At 35.4% G+C, this 16381-nt stretch overlaps 1 protein-coding gene across 2 annotated transcripts in view; it reads right to left on the bottom strand.

Moving 5' to 3' along the window:
* The window catches only part of PALS2 (protein associated with LIN7 2, MAGUK p55 family member), a 124124-nt gene that overhangs the window by 16401 nt on the left and 91342 nt on the right, over positions 1–16381 (bottom strand). Inside the window, exons 6-9 of one of the 2 annotated variants that reach the window (XM_064290081.1) lie at positions 13255–13386; positions 11242–11341; positions 10842–10910; positions 8706–8867 (exon numbers count right to left, since the gene is read on the bottom strand). In XM_064290081.1, the coding sequence (XP_064146151.1) occupies positions 8706–8867; positions 10842–10910; positions 11242–11341; positions 13255–13386 (463 nt within the window). The remainder of the gene's footprint in view (positions 1–8705; positions 8868–10841; positions 10911–11241; positions 11342–13254; positions 13387–16381) is intronic. The other variant, XM_023544348.2, reaches the window with a different exon arrangement.

Here is a 16381-nt window from a genome sequence, read left to right as displayed (position 1 = left end):
GCACTGAGAAATCAAGAAACTGAAGCATTTATAATACCTTTTGATCTAATAATCCTATATATGAGATTTCTGTATACATATTTTATCATGGCTTTATTTATAACACAAATAATCCACCTCCAAAAACCATATATAAATGGGCAACACCAATAATGGTTAAACAAAATGTAGCACACGTGCGCGCACACACACACACCTGTTACAGAGCTGATGACTTGTGAGTAAAAGCTCAAGATACAATGTTCATTCATTCATTCATTCAATATTTATTGCGTATATACAATGTGCCAGACTACGTTCTAGAACCTGAGTCTACTGAAGTGCAAAAGACAGACAGGCCCTCTGTTCTTGGGGAATATATTCTTGAACATGGAGATAGATGAGTAGTCAAATAACAAATAAGAATTTAAATTAAGTGCTAAAACATAGCTGCAAGGTGTTGGGGAGTCTACTTTATGTCTTTAAGTCTGAGGTGTGTCTCCTGTAGGCAGAATATAGATGGATCCTATTTATTCTGTCATTCTCTGTCTCTTTATTGGTGCATTTAGTCCATTTACATTCAGTGCTATTATTGATAGCTATGAGTTTAGTGGGAAACCCTGGTGGCGTAGTGGTTAAGTGCTCCAGCTGCTAACCAAACGGTTGGCAGGTCGAATCTGCCAGGTGCTCCTTGGAAACTCTATGGGGCAGTTTTACTCTGTCCTATAGGGTCTCTATGAGTTGGAATGGACTCGACAGCACTGGGTTTGGTTTTGGTTTTGGTTACGAGTTTAGTGTGTCATTTTGATGTCTTTTTTTGTGTGCTGGTGACAGTTTCTTTGTTCCACTTAATTGTCTATGCTGAGTCATTTTTCTTTATGTATTTTCATCGTTGCTGATTTTGTATTTGCTGAGTCTTTATGTTTTTCTTGTTTTTTATTTGATGTGTTGGATTACTTCTTTCCTTTGTGATTACCTTAGTATTTACCTCCATTTTTCTAAGTTTAAACCAATCTTTTATTTCTTAATATCGCCTTGCCATCTCCTCCATATGAGAGATCTATGGCTACATTTTTTAGTCCCTCTTTTTTGTTTTAATGTTGTCATCTTTTACATATTGATGCCTCTGTTTCCCTATTTTCAGTGTTTTAGCTTTGATTTATTTTTGTGACTTCCCTATCTGGGTTGATATCTGGTTGCTCTGTTCTGTGTTCTAGTCTAAGGTTATGTGATGTTATTGATTTTCTAACCAGAGGACTCCCTTTAGTATTTCTTGTAATTTTAGTTTGGTTTTTGCAAATTTCCTAAACTTCTGTTTATCTAGAAATGCCCTAATTTCACCATCATACTTGAGAGTTTTGCTGGATATATAATTCTTGGTGGGCAATTTTTTTCTTCAAGGCTTTATATATGTCATCTCAGTGCCTTCTTGCCTGCATGGTTTCTGCTGAGTACTCCGAGCTTAGTCTTATTGACTTGGGGAGCCTACTTTAGATTGAATCGTCAGTGAAGAACTCTGAGAAAATGAGACCTTCAATGAAAAGTATAATTCAAGCATGTGAAGATCCGGGAGGCACACTGTTCCAGGCAGAGTGACCAACAAGAACAAAAAAGGTTTGAACAATGAACTCAATGGATTTCAAGAAAAGAAAAAATGATGTGTTAAGTGGGGGAAAAAAACACAAAATTTATATGTACAACATGATTGTAATTATAAATTCTTTAATTAGAAATTATTTTGTCTTCATTATACTTATAATGTTGAATGAGACTTTTCTTGCAATCTCAGAATTTTGCTCAAGTTCCAAGTAAGTGCTACAAAGCCAAGGATCTACAGCCTCCTCCTTCAGAGTTTACTAAAAAGTGGCCAATCTGGTCCTCGGACCATCACCTTCCTGTATCTTATGTATCTTCAAGAAGGAGTCATTGAAGCAATGAATCATAGGTTCAGGGGGGAATGCTTTCTTTTTTTCTCCTGACCTCATGGTAAGATAATTCTCTCTAAAGAATTCTGAAGGCCCATAATGAGATGCTGTAGCAGTGCGGAGGCTTTACTCTCATTGTTTGGCAAAGCAAGAATGAGATTCCTGTGAGATGTATGTATACATGCATGTGTGTTTATCCAAAGATAGTCAGGCCTAAACTGTTCTGAAGGTATCCTGCACAGAAAGACAGTATAACGGCTAAGGGAAACAAGCAAAAAGAGATTCTACAATATGGGATTAAGGCTTGGGTGAGGTGGTGGGTGTCAAGGAGATGATATTGCCCTTGCCAAACAGAAGTAATATTTGGACATTTGTGACAGAAAGGACTCCAATAGGCAAGATTTTAAATGATAGCACTTTGTACCTTCTCCTTTAATCCCCATTTCTTCCGGAGAAACCAGAAGTCAGAGAAAGAGGATATAGTGGGAGAGTAATAAAACCACACATATACCAGTTTGTCATACTGCGGTGGCTTGTGTGTTGTCATGATGCTGGAAGCTATGCCACTGGTATTTCAAATACTGGCAAGGTCAACCACAGTAGACACATTTCAGCAGGTCTTCCACACTAAAACATACTAGGAAGAAGGACCTGGCGGTCTACTTCCAAAAAAATTGGTCAGTGAAAACCTTATGAATAGCAGCAGAACATTTTCTGGTATACTGCCAGAAGATGAGCCTCTCAAGTTGGAAGGCACTCAAAGTATGACTGGGGAAGAGCTGCCTCCTCAAAGTAGAGTCAACCTTAATGATGTGGATGGAGTCAAACTTTAGGGACCTTCATTTGGTAAGGTGCCATGACTCAAAATGAGAAGAAACAGCTGCAAACATCCATTAATAATTAAAATCTGGAATGTACATATGAATCTAGGAAAACTGGACGTCATCAGAAATGAAATGGAAGGCATAACAACGAAGTCCCAAAGTACATAAAACAAAACCTGATAGTATTCAAGTGGGAAATAGACAATGCAACAATAATAGCGTGAAACTTCAATATCCCACTTTCAATAATGGATAGAACAACTAGGCCATAGATCAACAAGGAAATAGAAGACTTGAACAACACTATAAATCTATTAGACCTAGCAGGCATCCAGAGAACATTCTACCCAACAACAGCAGAACGTACATTCTTCATGATAAGACAAATCTGTAAGGCCATATAACAAGCCTCAATGAGTTTCAAAGGACTGAAATCATACAAAACATGCCCTCTGACCAAAATTGAATGAAAATAGAAATCGGTAACAGAAGGAAATTTGGGAAATTCCAAAATACACACAATACATGCCTAAATAACCAATGGGTCAAAGAAGTCATAATGGAAATTAGAAAATACTTTTAGATTAATGAAAACAAAAACAAAACATGAAAGAAAAAAGAAAAAAATGGGATACAGCTAACATAGTGCTAAGAGGAAAATGTTCAACTGTAAATGCTTATGTTAAAAATATAGATCTCAAATCAATAACCTAACCTTTCACATAAAGAAATTGGAAAAAGAAAACTAAAACCAAAGCAGGCAGAAAGAAAGAAATAATAAAGAATAAGACAGATATAATAAAACAGAGAACAGAAAAATCAACCAAACCAAGTTTATTCATTAAAAGATAAAAACAAACAATTAAAACAAATCTTTAGCTAGGCTGACCAAGAAGAAAAGAGAGAAGACACAAATTACTAAAATCAAGAATTGAAGAGAAGATATTACTATGAATCTTACAGAAATAAAAAGGATCACAAAAGAATACTATGAATAATTATATGCCAACAAATTAGATAATACAGATGAAATGAAACAAACTACTAAAATGGGCTAAAAAAGAAATAGAAAATCTGAATATAACAAGTAAAAAGAATGCATTATTAATCAAAAACGTCCCACAAAGAAAAGCCCAGCACCAGATGGCTTCATGAGTAAATTCTACCAATATTTAAAGCAGATTTAACCCCAATCCTTCATATACACTTCCAAAAATTAGAAGAGAAACACTTCCCAACTTATTCTGTTAGTTCAGAGTTACCCTGATATCAAAGCCAGCAAAAGGCATCGCAAGAAAAACAAACTACAGACCAATATCCTTTATGAATACAGACATAAAAATCTTCAGTAAAATACTAGCAAACTGAAACCAGAAACATGTCAAAAGAATTACACACCATAATCAAATGCAGTTTATTTCAGGACTGCAAAGTTGGTTCAACATACAAAAATCAATCAATGCAATTTAACAGAACAAAGAACAAAAAAACACATGACATTTTAACAGACACAGAAAAAGCCTCTGACAAAATCCAACACCTTTTCATGGTAAAAATGCTCAACAAACTAGGAATAGGAAGGAACTCTCTAAATTTCATGAAGGGCATCTATGAAGAACCTACAGTTAATACCACATTTAACAGTGAAAGACTGAAAGCCTTCTTCCTAAGATCAGGAACAAGGCAAGGATTCTGCATTTGCCACTTAATGTTCCATATTGTACTGGAGGTTCTAGATGGGGAAATTAGGCAAGAAAAAAAATAAAAGGTATCCAGATTGGAAAAGAAGAAGTAAAACTCTAATTGCAAATGATAAGATTAGCATAAAAAAATTGTCAGGAATCCATAAAAAAATTATTAGAAGTAATAAATCATTTCAGCAAAGTTAAAAGATACAAAATTAACATACAAGAATCATTTGTAGTTCTGTACACTAGCAATGAACAATACAAAAAAGAAAAAAAATTCCTTTCAAAATAGCATCAAAAAGGATGATACTTAGGAATAAATTTAACTCCAAAGATGCACTTGTACACTGAAGACTACAAAACATTGGTGAAAAAAATTAAAGAAGGCTTAAATAAGCAGAAATAGCCACATACATTCATATATTGGAAGACTTAATATTGTTAAAATGGTAATACTTTTCAAATTGATCTAGAGATTCAATGTAATCCTTCTCAAAATCCCAGCTGCTTTTCCGGCAGAAATTGAAAGCTGACCCTAAAATTTATATAGAAATAAAAAGGACCCGGAAAAGCCAAAACAATCTTGAAAAAGAGCTTGGAGGACTCTAATTCATGATTTCAATGCTTACTTCAAAACTACATTAATCAAAGCAGTGTGATACTGGCATAAGGATAGACACATAGATGAATAGAATAGAATTGAGAGTCGATAAATCCTCGCATGTACAGTCAACTGGTTTTTGACAAGGGTACCAAAACAGTTCAGTGAGAATCAGAGGCAAGAAACTAAAAATTGGGAGGCTTAATTAATTACATATATGATAAAATAAACCCCTTTATCTTGATTCGAGGATAATCTCAGTAGGAGGATATCTGATCATTCTTCTCTGAAGGAATTCAACAGCTCCAAAGAAAAGTACCTCATCTACCAAGATTTTGGGTTCTCCCAACAAAACAGTCAGCTCCTCACCCATTCTCTAGAATAAAGTTCAGCCAGCTGTCAAGCCTTGCCCAGAGCTTGCAAGCAGATTTAGCACTTTACTTTTAAGCATGAATGTATAACCAAGCATCAGTACATGTAAGTAAAAAGCCCCCCTGCATAAAAGGGAATCATTATGCGTAAACCATATACAAACAGAAAAAAGGAAGTAGAGATAATTCAGCCTGTAGAAGAAAATATTAAAAAGAATTACTGTTTTAGTATTCCTAAACCAAACCCACTGCCCTTGAATCGATTCTGACTCATAGAGACCCTACAGGACAGAGCAGAACTGCCCCATGGTTTCCAAGAAGCAGCTGGTAGATTCAAACTCTAACCAGCTCTTAACCACTGCAAAGCTCTTAACCACTGCACTACCAGGGCTCCATTTAGTATTCTTAGAGATACAGAAAAGATTGTTCCTACTAAAGGAAGGAATGAAAGAAGGGAGTGAGGGAGGAGATGCTTTGGGGAAAAAAAAAACAGAAAATAAACCTAAAATGAAAAAGTACAATTATTGTGATTGAAACATTGATAAGATAGAAGATAAAGAAGTCAAGGTAATCTTTTAAAGAGTAGAATAAAAAGATGAAGGGACAATATGATAAAAAAAATTAAGAGACCGAGAGTGACCAATCAAGGCTGTTCACCATCCAGATAATACAAATAGCAGAAAAAGTAAACAGAGAAAATGAAAAGGAGGAAATCATTCAAGAAACACTAAGAATTTCCCCAGAACTGAGGGACACAATCTCTAAACTGAAGAGCCCATCAATCTTCAGCACAATGAATAAAACAAGATGCACACCAAGGTACATTGTTATTACATTTCAGAATACTTAAAAAACCAAATAAAAGAGCCTGAATGTTTCTGAAAGAAAAATCAGGGTATATAAAAGAATAAGAATTAGAATGGCATTGAACTTCTCAACAAAAGTGTATTTAAGAATAACATCTTTTGAGTTTTACAATCTAGAATTTCTAGTCTCAGCTAAACAATCAGGTACACGGCAGGAAAAAAGACATTTTCAAATAAAGACGCAGAAATTATATCCCACATATCCTTTCTTGTGAAGTTACAAGAGGATGCGCCCCAGCAAAACAAGCCAATAAACCAAGAAAGAGACACTGGAGATAGGAACAACAGCTTCAATCCAGGAGAGCAACAAGGGAAATACTTCATTGTTAGCAGTTGGGCAGCTTTATATAGCATGTAGTCCTCATGGAAGCAGAAGGCAGGGTTCTGAGACAGATGTCTCCAAGAACAAAATCACAACTTACTGGATAAGTCATATAATGGAGTCTTTGGTTTAACACACACAGACACACTTAAAACCCGATATAAACACACACATTAAGCCAAGGTAAAAAGAGGAAGAAAAAAAGAACTCATTGACTGCTGCGTGTGAGGCTGTTTAAGAAAGTAAAATTGAATTAACTGAAAACAGAGCTATTATGTTGGGGGGATAGACAGGAAGTCAAGAGATAAGGCAGTAAGTGGATAAAGCAAGAAACAGTAGAATAAAGACATGATTGAAAAATATGGGAGACTACCAAAAGAAAGGGCAAAAAGAATGAAAATCAGCTCTTTGTGGTAACTGGGCTGGAGGTGGGATAGGGGAAGACAAAGGATTATTTTTCATCATATATCTTTAAGAATGGCTTGATTAACAAACAGTGCATATATTAATTTGATAAAAACGAAAGACTTTTTCCTTATTTCATAACTGCAGCCTTATAATACTTTTATCACAGTGAAATTTTTATTTTAGTAACTACTAATTTAGTTGATTATAATGCCTATAATTATAGTGCCTATAATGGAATCCAGGATGCTGGTGGCACAGTGGATAAGAACTACGGCTTCTAACCAAAGGTTGGTAGTTTGAATCCACCAGCCGCTACAAGTTAGAATCGATTCGACAGCAACAGGTATAACGGAATTCAAAGCCTTACCCTGAGAGATTATAAGTAGAACATGTGGGCAATGGAAAGGTTACTCCTCCAACCTCTAAGAATTTTAGCAGTAAAATTACTCACTGAGAATTAACCTTAAAACATAGTGGACTAAAGCAAAGAAACTCTAAAATTAGTCCACAAGAAATGGAATGGCCTCAGGCTAAGATTTGACTCAAAAAAGCTTAAAGGCATTAATATAGTTACAGAAATACTGTGTTAATTAAAAGGGGGCGTGGTCTGCAACAGAAGTGCAGAAAAGGGAGTGAGAGGCAACATTAGCTCATTGCCTGCACTGTCCAGGGCAAGTAAATTCCCACAGGTAGGAAAAAAAAAAAAAAAAACCCACTGCCGTTGAGTCAATTTTGACTCATACCGACCCTATAGCACAGAGTAGAACTGCCCCATAGAGTTTCCAAGAAGCACCTGGTGGATAGAGGCACCTGTAAAACCCACTGCCGTCGAGTTGATTCTGACTCATAGTGACCCTATAAGACAGAGTAGAACTGCCCCATAGGGTTTCCAAGGAACAGCTGGTGGATTTGAACTGCTGACCTTTTGGCTAGCAGTTAAGCTCTTAACCACTGCGCCACCATACAGCTCCAAAATAAAGACAAATGTGTATCAGTCCTTGTAACAGTCAGTTATATCATCTCCTTGCTATAATTCCATTCTCAAAAAGCAAACTTCTAGCATCACTGTTTGACTTTCCATGTAAATACGCAAACAGGGAAAACAGTGCAAAGATCACAAAATGAGTGGTTCACTACCTGGTTATACTTCTCCATCACTATTCTGTTTTATTTTACACATCAATCTTTGTGACCTTAATTAATGCTTCCTGCTCTGGAATATGAATCGCTGTTGATATGCTAGGTTTAAAAGCAGGTTTATGACCTTACAGGATTGAGAGCTACATGCCAGACATATACATTTCACAAAGATTGCCACACAGAGACTATCTGAGGAGCCAGCAAGCTTTCCTCTTTTTTTTTTTATGCTAAAATATAGGTGAACAGAGTCCCCGGGTGGTGCAAAGAGTAAAGTCAATTGTACAAGAAAATATTAAATTGATGCTGATTTTTCCACAACTCTTAAACACATGCACTTAACCCTAAAATTTCTGGACTGAACAGTCTGGAGAACCAAATGCCACTAGGTAGCAAGCCAAGAAGGGCTACGACACTATATCAAGACAACTACAGAATTACCGAGTTTTATAAGTATCTTCTATTTGTTCATTTTCACTGGTGTAATAAAAAACTGTTACTATTATTATTAACAACAAATCCTCTCTTCTCCCATGCACCCATACTCTTTCTTGACAATAGCAAAGAAAGCACAGAAAACTCACATGGCACTGTAGTTCCAAATCTAGTGGGATTCAACACTATGAACCTATTTTTCAAGCTTCTTCGGCCCACACCTTGGGCTCCTATCAATACTAATGTCTTTCTCTGGAAGGGAGGCATTTTGGCTACCTCCTCATATATCTGGATTTCATGGCGGTCAAATTCTAAATACAAAAGAAAATTGGAAAACATATTCAGTTATCCTTTATATGCATGAGAGCTCTCTGCTATTCTGTGCACTAGTGGCCCAGTTGTCTTGAAGTTAAACATCACCTGAATGGTTCCACTCAGTACAGATATGTCTTTACAAATTTGGTGAAGTACAATAAATTATTTTATATCTTCATTTAATCACCTGCTTCCATTCATTTGCCCTTAAAAATCTGTCTAACCAAGCTAGAAAAATCCCCGTGCCTTATCCTTATCAGATACCCACTGAAACCTCTTTATTATCAATTTTTCAGTAGAAATAATTCCTTTAATATAAATAAGCAAATTACAAATTTGTATGATTTATTCAACTAACAAGTATATATCAAATATGGACAACAGTACATGCAGGGTGGTTGTTGAAATGAGTTCCATGGAATGAGTACATCTTTGTAACGAAATACATGAATAATGTGTGGTGACTTTGTAAGTATCAGTTTGATTAATAAAATGCATACGCACAACATGTTGTTGTTGCTGGGTGTTGTCGCATCGATTTTCAACTCATAGTGAACCCTTGTGACAGAGGAGAACTGCCCCATGGAGCTTTCTAGGGTACAATTTTTACAAAAGCCAGTCTCTATCTAGGTCTTTCTCCCACAGAACGCTGGGTGGGTTCAAACCACCCATCAGTTAGCAGCCAAGCATTTAATCTTTGTGCCACCAGGGGTCCTTATCAACAATATACTGATATTTAAATATGAAGATTCTAAAATTTGTGTATAAAATAAAATGTTAGGTCCAAACTGTTTTTAGTGGAAATATGTTCCAAAATTGGTCAGTGGAAAATGACAAATTTTCTGTTTTGCAAGAAACTTCACAATAAGGCCAAAGTAGATTTGGAATATTACATTACCTACTATTGCTATGGAGCCCTGGTAGCACAGTGGTTAAAGCGCTCAGCTGCTAATCAAAAAGTCATTGGTTCAAACTCACCTGCCGCTCAGCAAGAGAAAGATGCAGCAGTCTGCTTCTGTAAAAACTTACAGCCTTAGAAACCCTACAGGGCAGTTCCACTCTGTCCTATATGGTCACTCTGAGTCAGAATCAACTCGACAGCAGTGGGTCTGGGTTTTTATTATTGCTGTAGCTCTCAATCTGTAGTAATAACACTTCTTCCTTAGGTTACTATCTGAATGGCAACTCTTTTTTTTTTTTTTTGCGTAATTTCTCCACAGTAGATTAAACGAATATTAAGAGAAAAAGTCTATTTCCCCTTCTATATTACTTCCTTTATAGTGTACAATTTAGTTTATCATCAGTATAGGGGCAGCTCTGAAGTCAAGAAAGCAAGCACTGTAGATACTGCCAATTCCTTTGATTAAGTCCCCAGGGGCTTCTGAATCAGAGCCTTCTTGATTCAAAGAGCTGCATTTCATTCCTATCAGCCTCTACACCTGAGAAGATTGAAGATGGCAGTTTTCATATTTATCTCTCTTAAGAGCAAAGGATTTAAGGAAGAATTCCACTGGATCAGACTAAGATTCATTTGGACCAGTACTATTTTTCCAAAAGTATCATGGACACTGCACTGTATACTGCAGAATATAATTGACCTTAATGATAACTCTTTTAGTATCTTCATAAAGGCATTCTGCCCATTACAAACTACACATAAATTACTATTTCAAAGTTTTTGAGTGAATTGTTTCAACTATGACATCTCTCTTTCATTAATACAAGCATAAATCTATTTATTTCTTTGTAAACTATAGTTGTAAAATAAAGCACACTGGCAGTATTACAAGTGTATATTACATCAGAATTTAAATAATTTCTTTATATTATATTGTGTTCCTATCCCAGCTCCTTGCAACTGGGTACTAATCTGAATTACATTCATTTTCAATTAGACATTTAGAGTTTATGCCACACTAACAATATAAAGCTATTTCACTTGGACTTCTCAGAAACTACTTAAAACCTACCTGCATTTCTAGTTGTGAGATACATCATCTTTTTCTTTTTTTTGCTACTTATGGTTCCACAAAAAGGTCCTGAGGGATAAGAAGATAGATATACCTTAAGCAATATGGCAGAATATGCTAAAATTGCCCTATGATATTATACAGGGGTGAGAAAGCTATCTTCCCAATGTTGCATCCTATGAAGCAGAACTGGGTAGGGGTGAGTTGAGCCCCTGAATTTTGATACTATACCAGCAGGTGGCAGAAAGGGACCAAAAAGTTTACTTCTGAGAGGCAAACCAGGAGGGGGAGATTAATTCTAGAGATATTTTAAATAAATACAATTCTTACTCAGATGGAAAAGGCAAAGAAAGGTGGCCATAAAGGACTACTTGTTAACTTATTGCGGCGAACTCATCACCTGAATTGTCCCAGTCTCTTCTAACAAATGCCTTTCTCTTCTCTTCCAGGAACTGGCTTGGAATCAGACCAGCGCTTCCTCCCTCTTTTACATGGCTAGCCTAGAATCAAATTAATGAATTGTATATCTCAGTGACCAAAACTTGAGACCATATTCTAATAAGTAGGACAAGCAGTAGTCAGTAAAAGAAATCACATTTGCTGTTAAAAACTGACCTTGAGATTTAAACCCCATGGCACTGTTAGTTAAAATGTTTAAACACCTTAGCGCTGAGGAATCAATTGGCACCTAAGATTCTTAATATCTGCCATCTGGTAGTGAACCATTGGAACCAAAATACAAAGGTATATTGGCTCTTTAAATTAGTGAAACTTTTTATTTATAATACTAAGCCAGTCCAAAAATGCCGTCGAGTCGATTATAGAAAAGAAATAAATGTTATTTTATAATAAGACAAGTTAAGACATTTCACCTACCATGCTTTACTAATATATTTATTATTAACCTTAATCCTACTATGTTGGTATTTCCTGAGGCCAAAGCAATGAAAAGGTGACAATACTGAGAAAAGACAGTGGAGAATTTAATTTATGCTACCAGAAATCTGAAAATCCTAAGGGATAAAAAAAAAAAAAAAAGGGATAGTAAGTTTAAAATAAGTTAAAATCCACTTAATGCCAAAAAACTAACTTTTAAAACAAAATGCAATGAAGCGATACATTTGAACAGTGGCTGGAGAACTGGCTGCTCGTGGCTTAGCCCACAAATCTGGTATCACTTTTAGCAATTAAAACAGTGAAACATAGAATTAAAGTAATAGACCATGAAAATGCAGGAAGTGATTGAGATAATGCTGACAGGATTAGAAAACTGAGAGGGAATTCATAGGAAAAAAAAAAAAAAGACAGAAAATTGGAAAAATTTAGTAGAGGAAACAGACACAAAAAGCAGATTTTTAAGATGAGGGCTCAGTGGAAATCTCCTGAACTCATGGATTCTGTCTAACTCACCCATTTCTTAGTTCTCTCACCATAGAGTACCCTAGTACATAACAATGCTTTAATGTAAATTTAAAGACATATTAGTAAGATTGTTTTTATTCTATGATCACTCTCCCCTTAGAAGCCTATATGATTTACTGAGCTAATGTGAGTTACCGATACCAAAAAAAAAAAAACCAAACCCATTGCCATCAAGTTGATTCCGAATCATAGAGTCGCTATGAGTCGGACCCTATGAGTTACTGAAAGCTCAGTTAAATTGAGAGTTCAGTGAGTTCTGGCCCTTTCTTCTCGCATCTTGTTATGACAGTTTAAGTGATTTCAGACATTCTGATTTGTCACTTTCTCCAGTGAATGGCTACTCTGGTAGTTAGCTGATATAAACAATTATGAAAATAGACTTCTTGCTGCTGCTAGAGATTTCTGCAAGCTGTCTTCAGGGAAGGGAAAAAGAATATTTACACACAGATCTGGAAAACAGAGGGAGGGAAAAGTGATAACACAAGTCCCTTTCAGCAGACACAGGTTTTAATTCAAGACCGAACAAAACTGATATAGTAAACTTTCATTTCTCAATAACTGAGAAGAGGTGGGCAAGCAGATTTAAGAGCTTAAGAAATTATGTGTTACTTGCCATGAATGTACCAGAGGGAGAGGCGATAAGAGAGACAATATCCACAGTAAATACTCCTATTTAAAACAAAAAAAAAAACAAACATAGAAAAGGAGTGACCCCAAGTGAGTTTTTCTTGCCCAGTAGTGTATTTTCCTTATCACCCATGAACACCCTTAAGTGGAAGAACCAATTGGTCTGATCTCTAAACCAATGGGACACTACCACAGGCTGGTGAATTCTACGTTTATTAACTGCTACTCACAAGTTCCCTCTTAATTTGGTATTCTGTCCACAAAATTCAGAGCCATGAAGCAGGAGCTGCTCATGCAGGAAGAATCACTGGAACAAGATTAAAAATAGAAAAGCAGTTGAGGAAATGTTGAGAAGCATACTAACCTGCCACCAATTTGGATCTTCTCTGTTGACAATCTGAAGAATTTCTCCTTTTGAAAACTTCAACCCTGCTTCTTTACAGGGTATCAGGTTATCATTGTATGGATTGTAATCAAAATGACATTTCACAAATACCTAAAACACACAGCACAATTAAAAAAGCTTTAAATGTATCATTTGCCATTGGATTTTTTGAAATCTTTTTTTCATACCGCTGTGATTTAATTGTTTTTGACAATGTATTTAGAATTCAGCTAAGGAACTTATTTCTCACAAATAAAAATCACGTTATTAATAATTTGGTATCAGAAAAGAAAGTATGAAAAAAAATACTACTTTAACTTGCTTTTCTATTTTAATTTCTAACTCTGAATCAACAAAGAGCTTGACAATCATTCTATTCCAACACTCTCCCACTTCTCCTAAACTATTCACATGATTTTTCTAACCAACGCTGTATAATTTTTTGCAAGTAAATGCTATTTTCCAATTAACATCCTGAAATAATATATGAAATTGATATAAGGCATACATTTTCACATACGTCAGGACTGACTTTGTGAAAGGACCCCCAAAACCAAAATTAAACAAGAAAAGTCCATGCTGAAGTCAGACCTGAATGTATTTGGCAACCTTAAAAAAATTAAAAATCTAATTTATCTCTGGTAATATATGTATTTTTTAACCACACAGATTTATACTGGCCAAAACTGGTGTTGAAATACTTTTTTGGAATAATCTTGCTCTGATTTATATGACCATTGCAATAAATTAATTGTAAGAGAAATATGGAAACAGCCTGGAAACTATTTTCCAATTTAAATTCATTTAACTCTACAAATTTCTTTTAAATTTGCTTTATTGGTAAAAGAATGTCAGTCACTCACCACTATTAGTTAGGATCTGTAATATTTGGAATATTTTGCTGATTTGCTTTAATTTAAATTCTAATTAAATTAAGCATTTACAGTATCTGATGACAACTTTATACCAATCATTTTCTTAAAACATTTGTTTCACACATATTTATAGAAATTCAAGTTTTATCTTCTCAAGAATGGCCTTTTCCTATTAACATTAATCAGCTTTAATAAGCAGGAAAGCACATGACTAGTCAAAATAACCATGTGCTATTTTTCTCTTTGTTTATCACACTTCTATAAATACAACTAAAGAAGATATTCAAATACGGCAACTAGATACATAATATTAGTAGTACAGTAAGATGTAATGTGATCTATGTACATTAAAATTCAAAAACAACTAAATTTGGGATCATGTGACAAAACTTTAGTAATTTACACAATGAGGTGATTGTGACAGAAAGCATTCAGAACATTTTCAATAAATTTGAAAAAGCTAAATATTAATGCTTAAAAAAAATCAGTAAGCCAATAATTTTTTTTCTTGGTATTCAATTTTAGAAGTATCTAAAAAGCAGGCGTACAAATATTATTAATATTGCTAAAATGTGACAATTGGCTAACTTGACAATGGCATGCAGCTTAATGTATTGGCAATTAAAAAAAAAAAAAACAACAACAAAATGATTAAGCTCAATCAAGGTAAATTTAGTTGGCTGATAAGACAGAAAAACAGAGTACCAGAGAATGTCCTGGAATGACATCGTACCTGATGGACGTGTGCTGGATGCCTCTCCATACTGATGCAACTCTAAAAATACATTTTTCAATTGCATAAATAAAGCCAGATTTTAAGTTACTCTAAATTAATAAAATATAAATAAACTACTGGCTCATTTTATTACTTTACTCATTTGGTAAAGAAACTGCCTCCCTAATTAACTTTCCACAGCATATAATAGCTGAAAATTGTAAATGATAGTAGCAAGAAGTTAGAGGTGTTTGAGATGAGGCAGAGAAAAACGATAGATATGCAAAATCCAGCCTTTGGTATGGATTGCACCTCATCATAAAGAAAACAAAAATCCTCACAGCTGGACCAATAATCAACATCAAGATAAATGGAGAAAATATTGAAAGTTGTCAAGGACTTCATTTTACTTGGATTCACTATCAATGCCCATGGAAGCAGCAGTCAAGAAATCAAACGACATATTGCACTGGGCAAGACCTCTTTAAATTGTTAAAAAGCAGACATCACTTTGAAGACTAAGGTGTGCCTGACCCAAACCATGGTGTTTTCTATCGCCTCATATGCATGCAAAAGCTGGACAATGAGTAAGGAAAACTGAAGAATTGACACCTTTGAATTATGGTGTTGGCAAAGAATACTGAATATACCATGGACTGCCAGAAGAACGAACAAATCTGTTTTGGAAGAAGGACAGCCAGAATGCTCCATGGAAGCAAGGATGGCGACACTTCGTCTTACATACTTTGGACATGTTACCAGGAGAGACTAGTCCCCAGAGAAGGACATCATGCTTGGTAAAGCAGAGGGTCAGCAAAAAAGGGGAAGACCCTCAACGAGATGGACTGACACACTAAGTGTAACAATGGGCTCAAGCATAACAATGACTGAAAGGATGGCACAGGACCAGGCAGAGTTTTGTTCTATGGTACATAGGGTTGCTATGAGTCAGAATCGACTTGACAGTACCTAACAACAGTAACAACAACATGGATTTCCTAATGAGACTACCCTTGCATACCACCCAACTTGGGCATGGTATATTATCTTTTTTATACACCACAAGATTTGATTTACTAATACTTTGCTTAGAATTTTTACATATATATTCTTGAGTGAAACAGACTTGGTACTTCATTTTTTTATAATGTTTTTGGTATCAGGGTCGTGCTGGCCTTAAAGATTAAGAGAGAATTTCTATCAGTTTGGCCTTAATGAGCAAATAGAATTATGAGCTGCCTTTAGGAACCCTAAAAAACCCACTACCTACACGTAAATTGAAGAGCTTCAGACTTAGCTACAACCTCTAACTTACCCTGGTTCTCAAATTTAAAAATACAGATCCTTAGGATCCAGAAAAGATTTTGGACTTTTAGCAAGCAGCTCAAATGATTTGATAAAGATGATCTACTAACCATAATTTGAAAAACACCGCCCTTTTAGGGAGACCTCTTGGCTTCCATCTGTTCTCACATTAATCCAGAAGAGGAGCTGAGATAGTCTCCAGAGTACTACA

Source organism: Loxodonta africana, chromosome 8 (genome assembly GCF_030014295.1).
Source record: "Loxodonta africana isolate mLoxAfr1 chromosome 8, mLoxAfr1.hap2, whole genome shotgun sequence".
Classification (NCBI taxonomy): domain Eukaryota; kingdom Metazoa; phylum Chordata; class Mammalia; order Proboscidea; family Elephantidae; genus Loxodonta; species Loxodonta africana.
The sequence above is the reverse complement of the archived record's forward strand: the minus strand, read 5'-3'. Positions and strand labels throughout refer to the sequence as shown.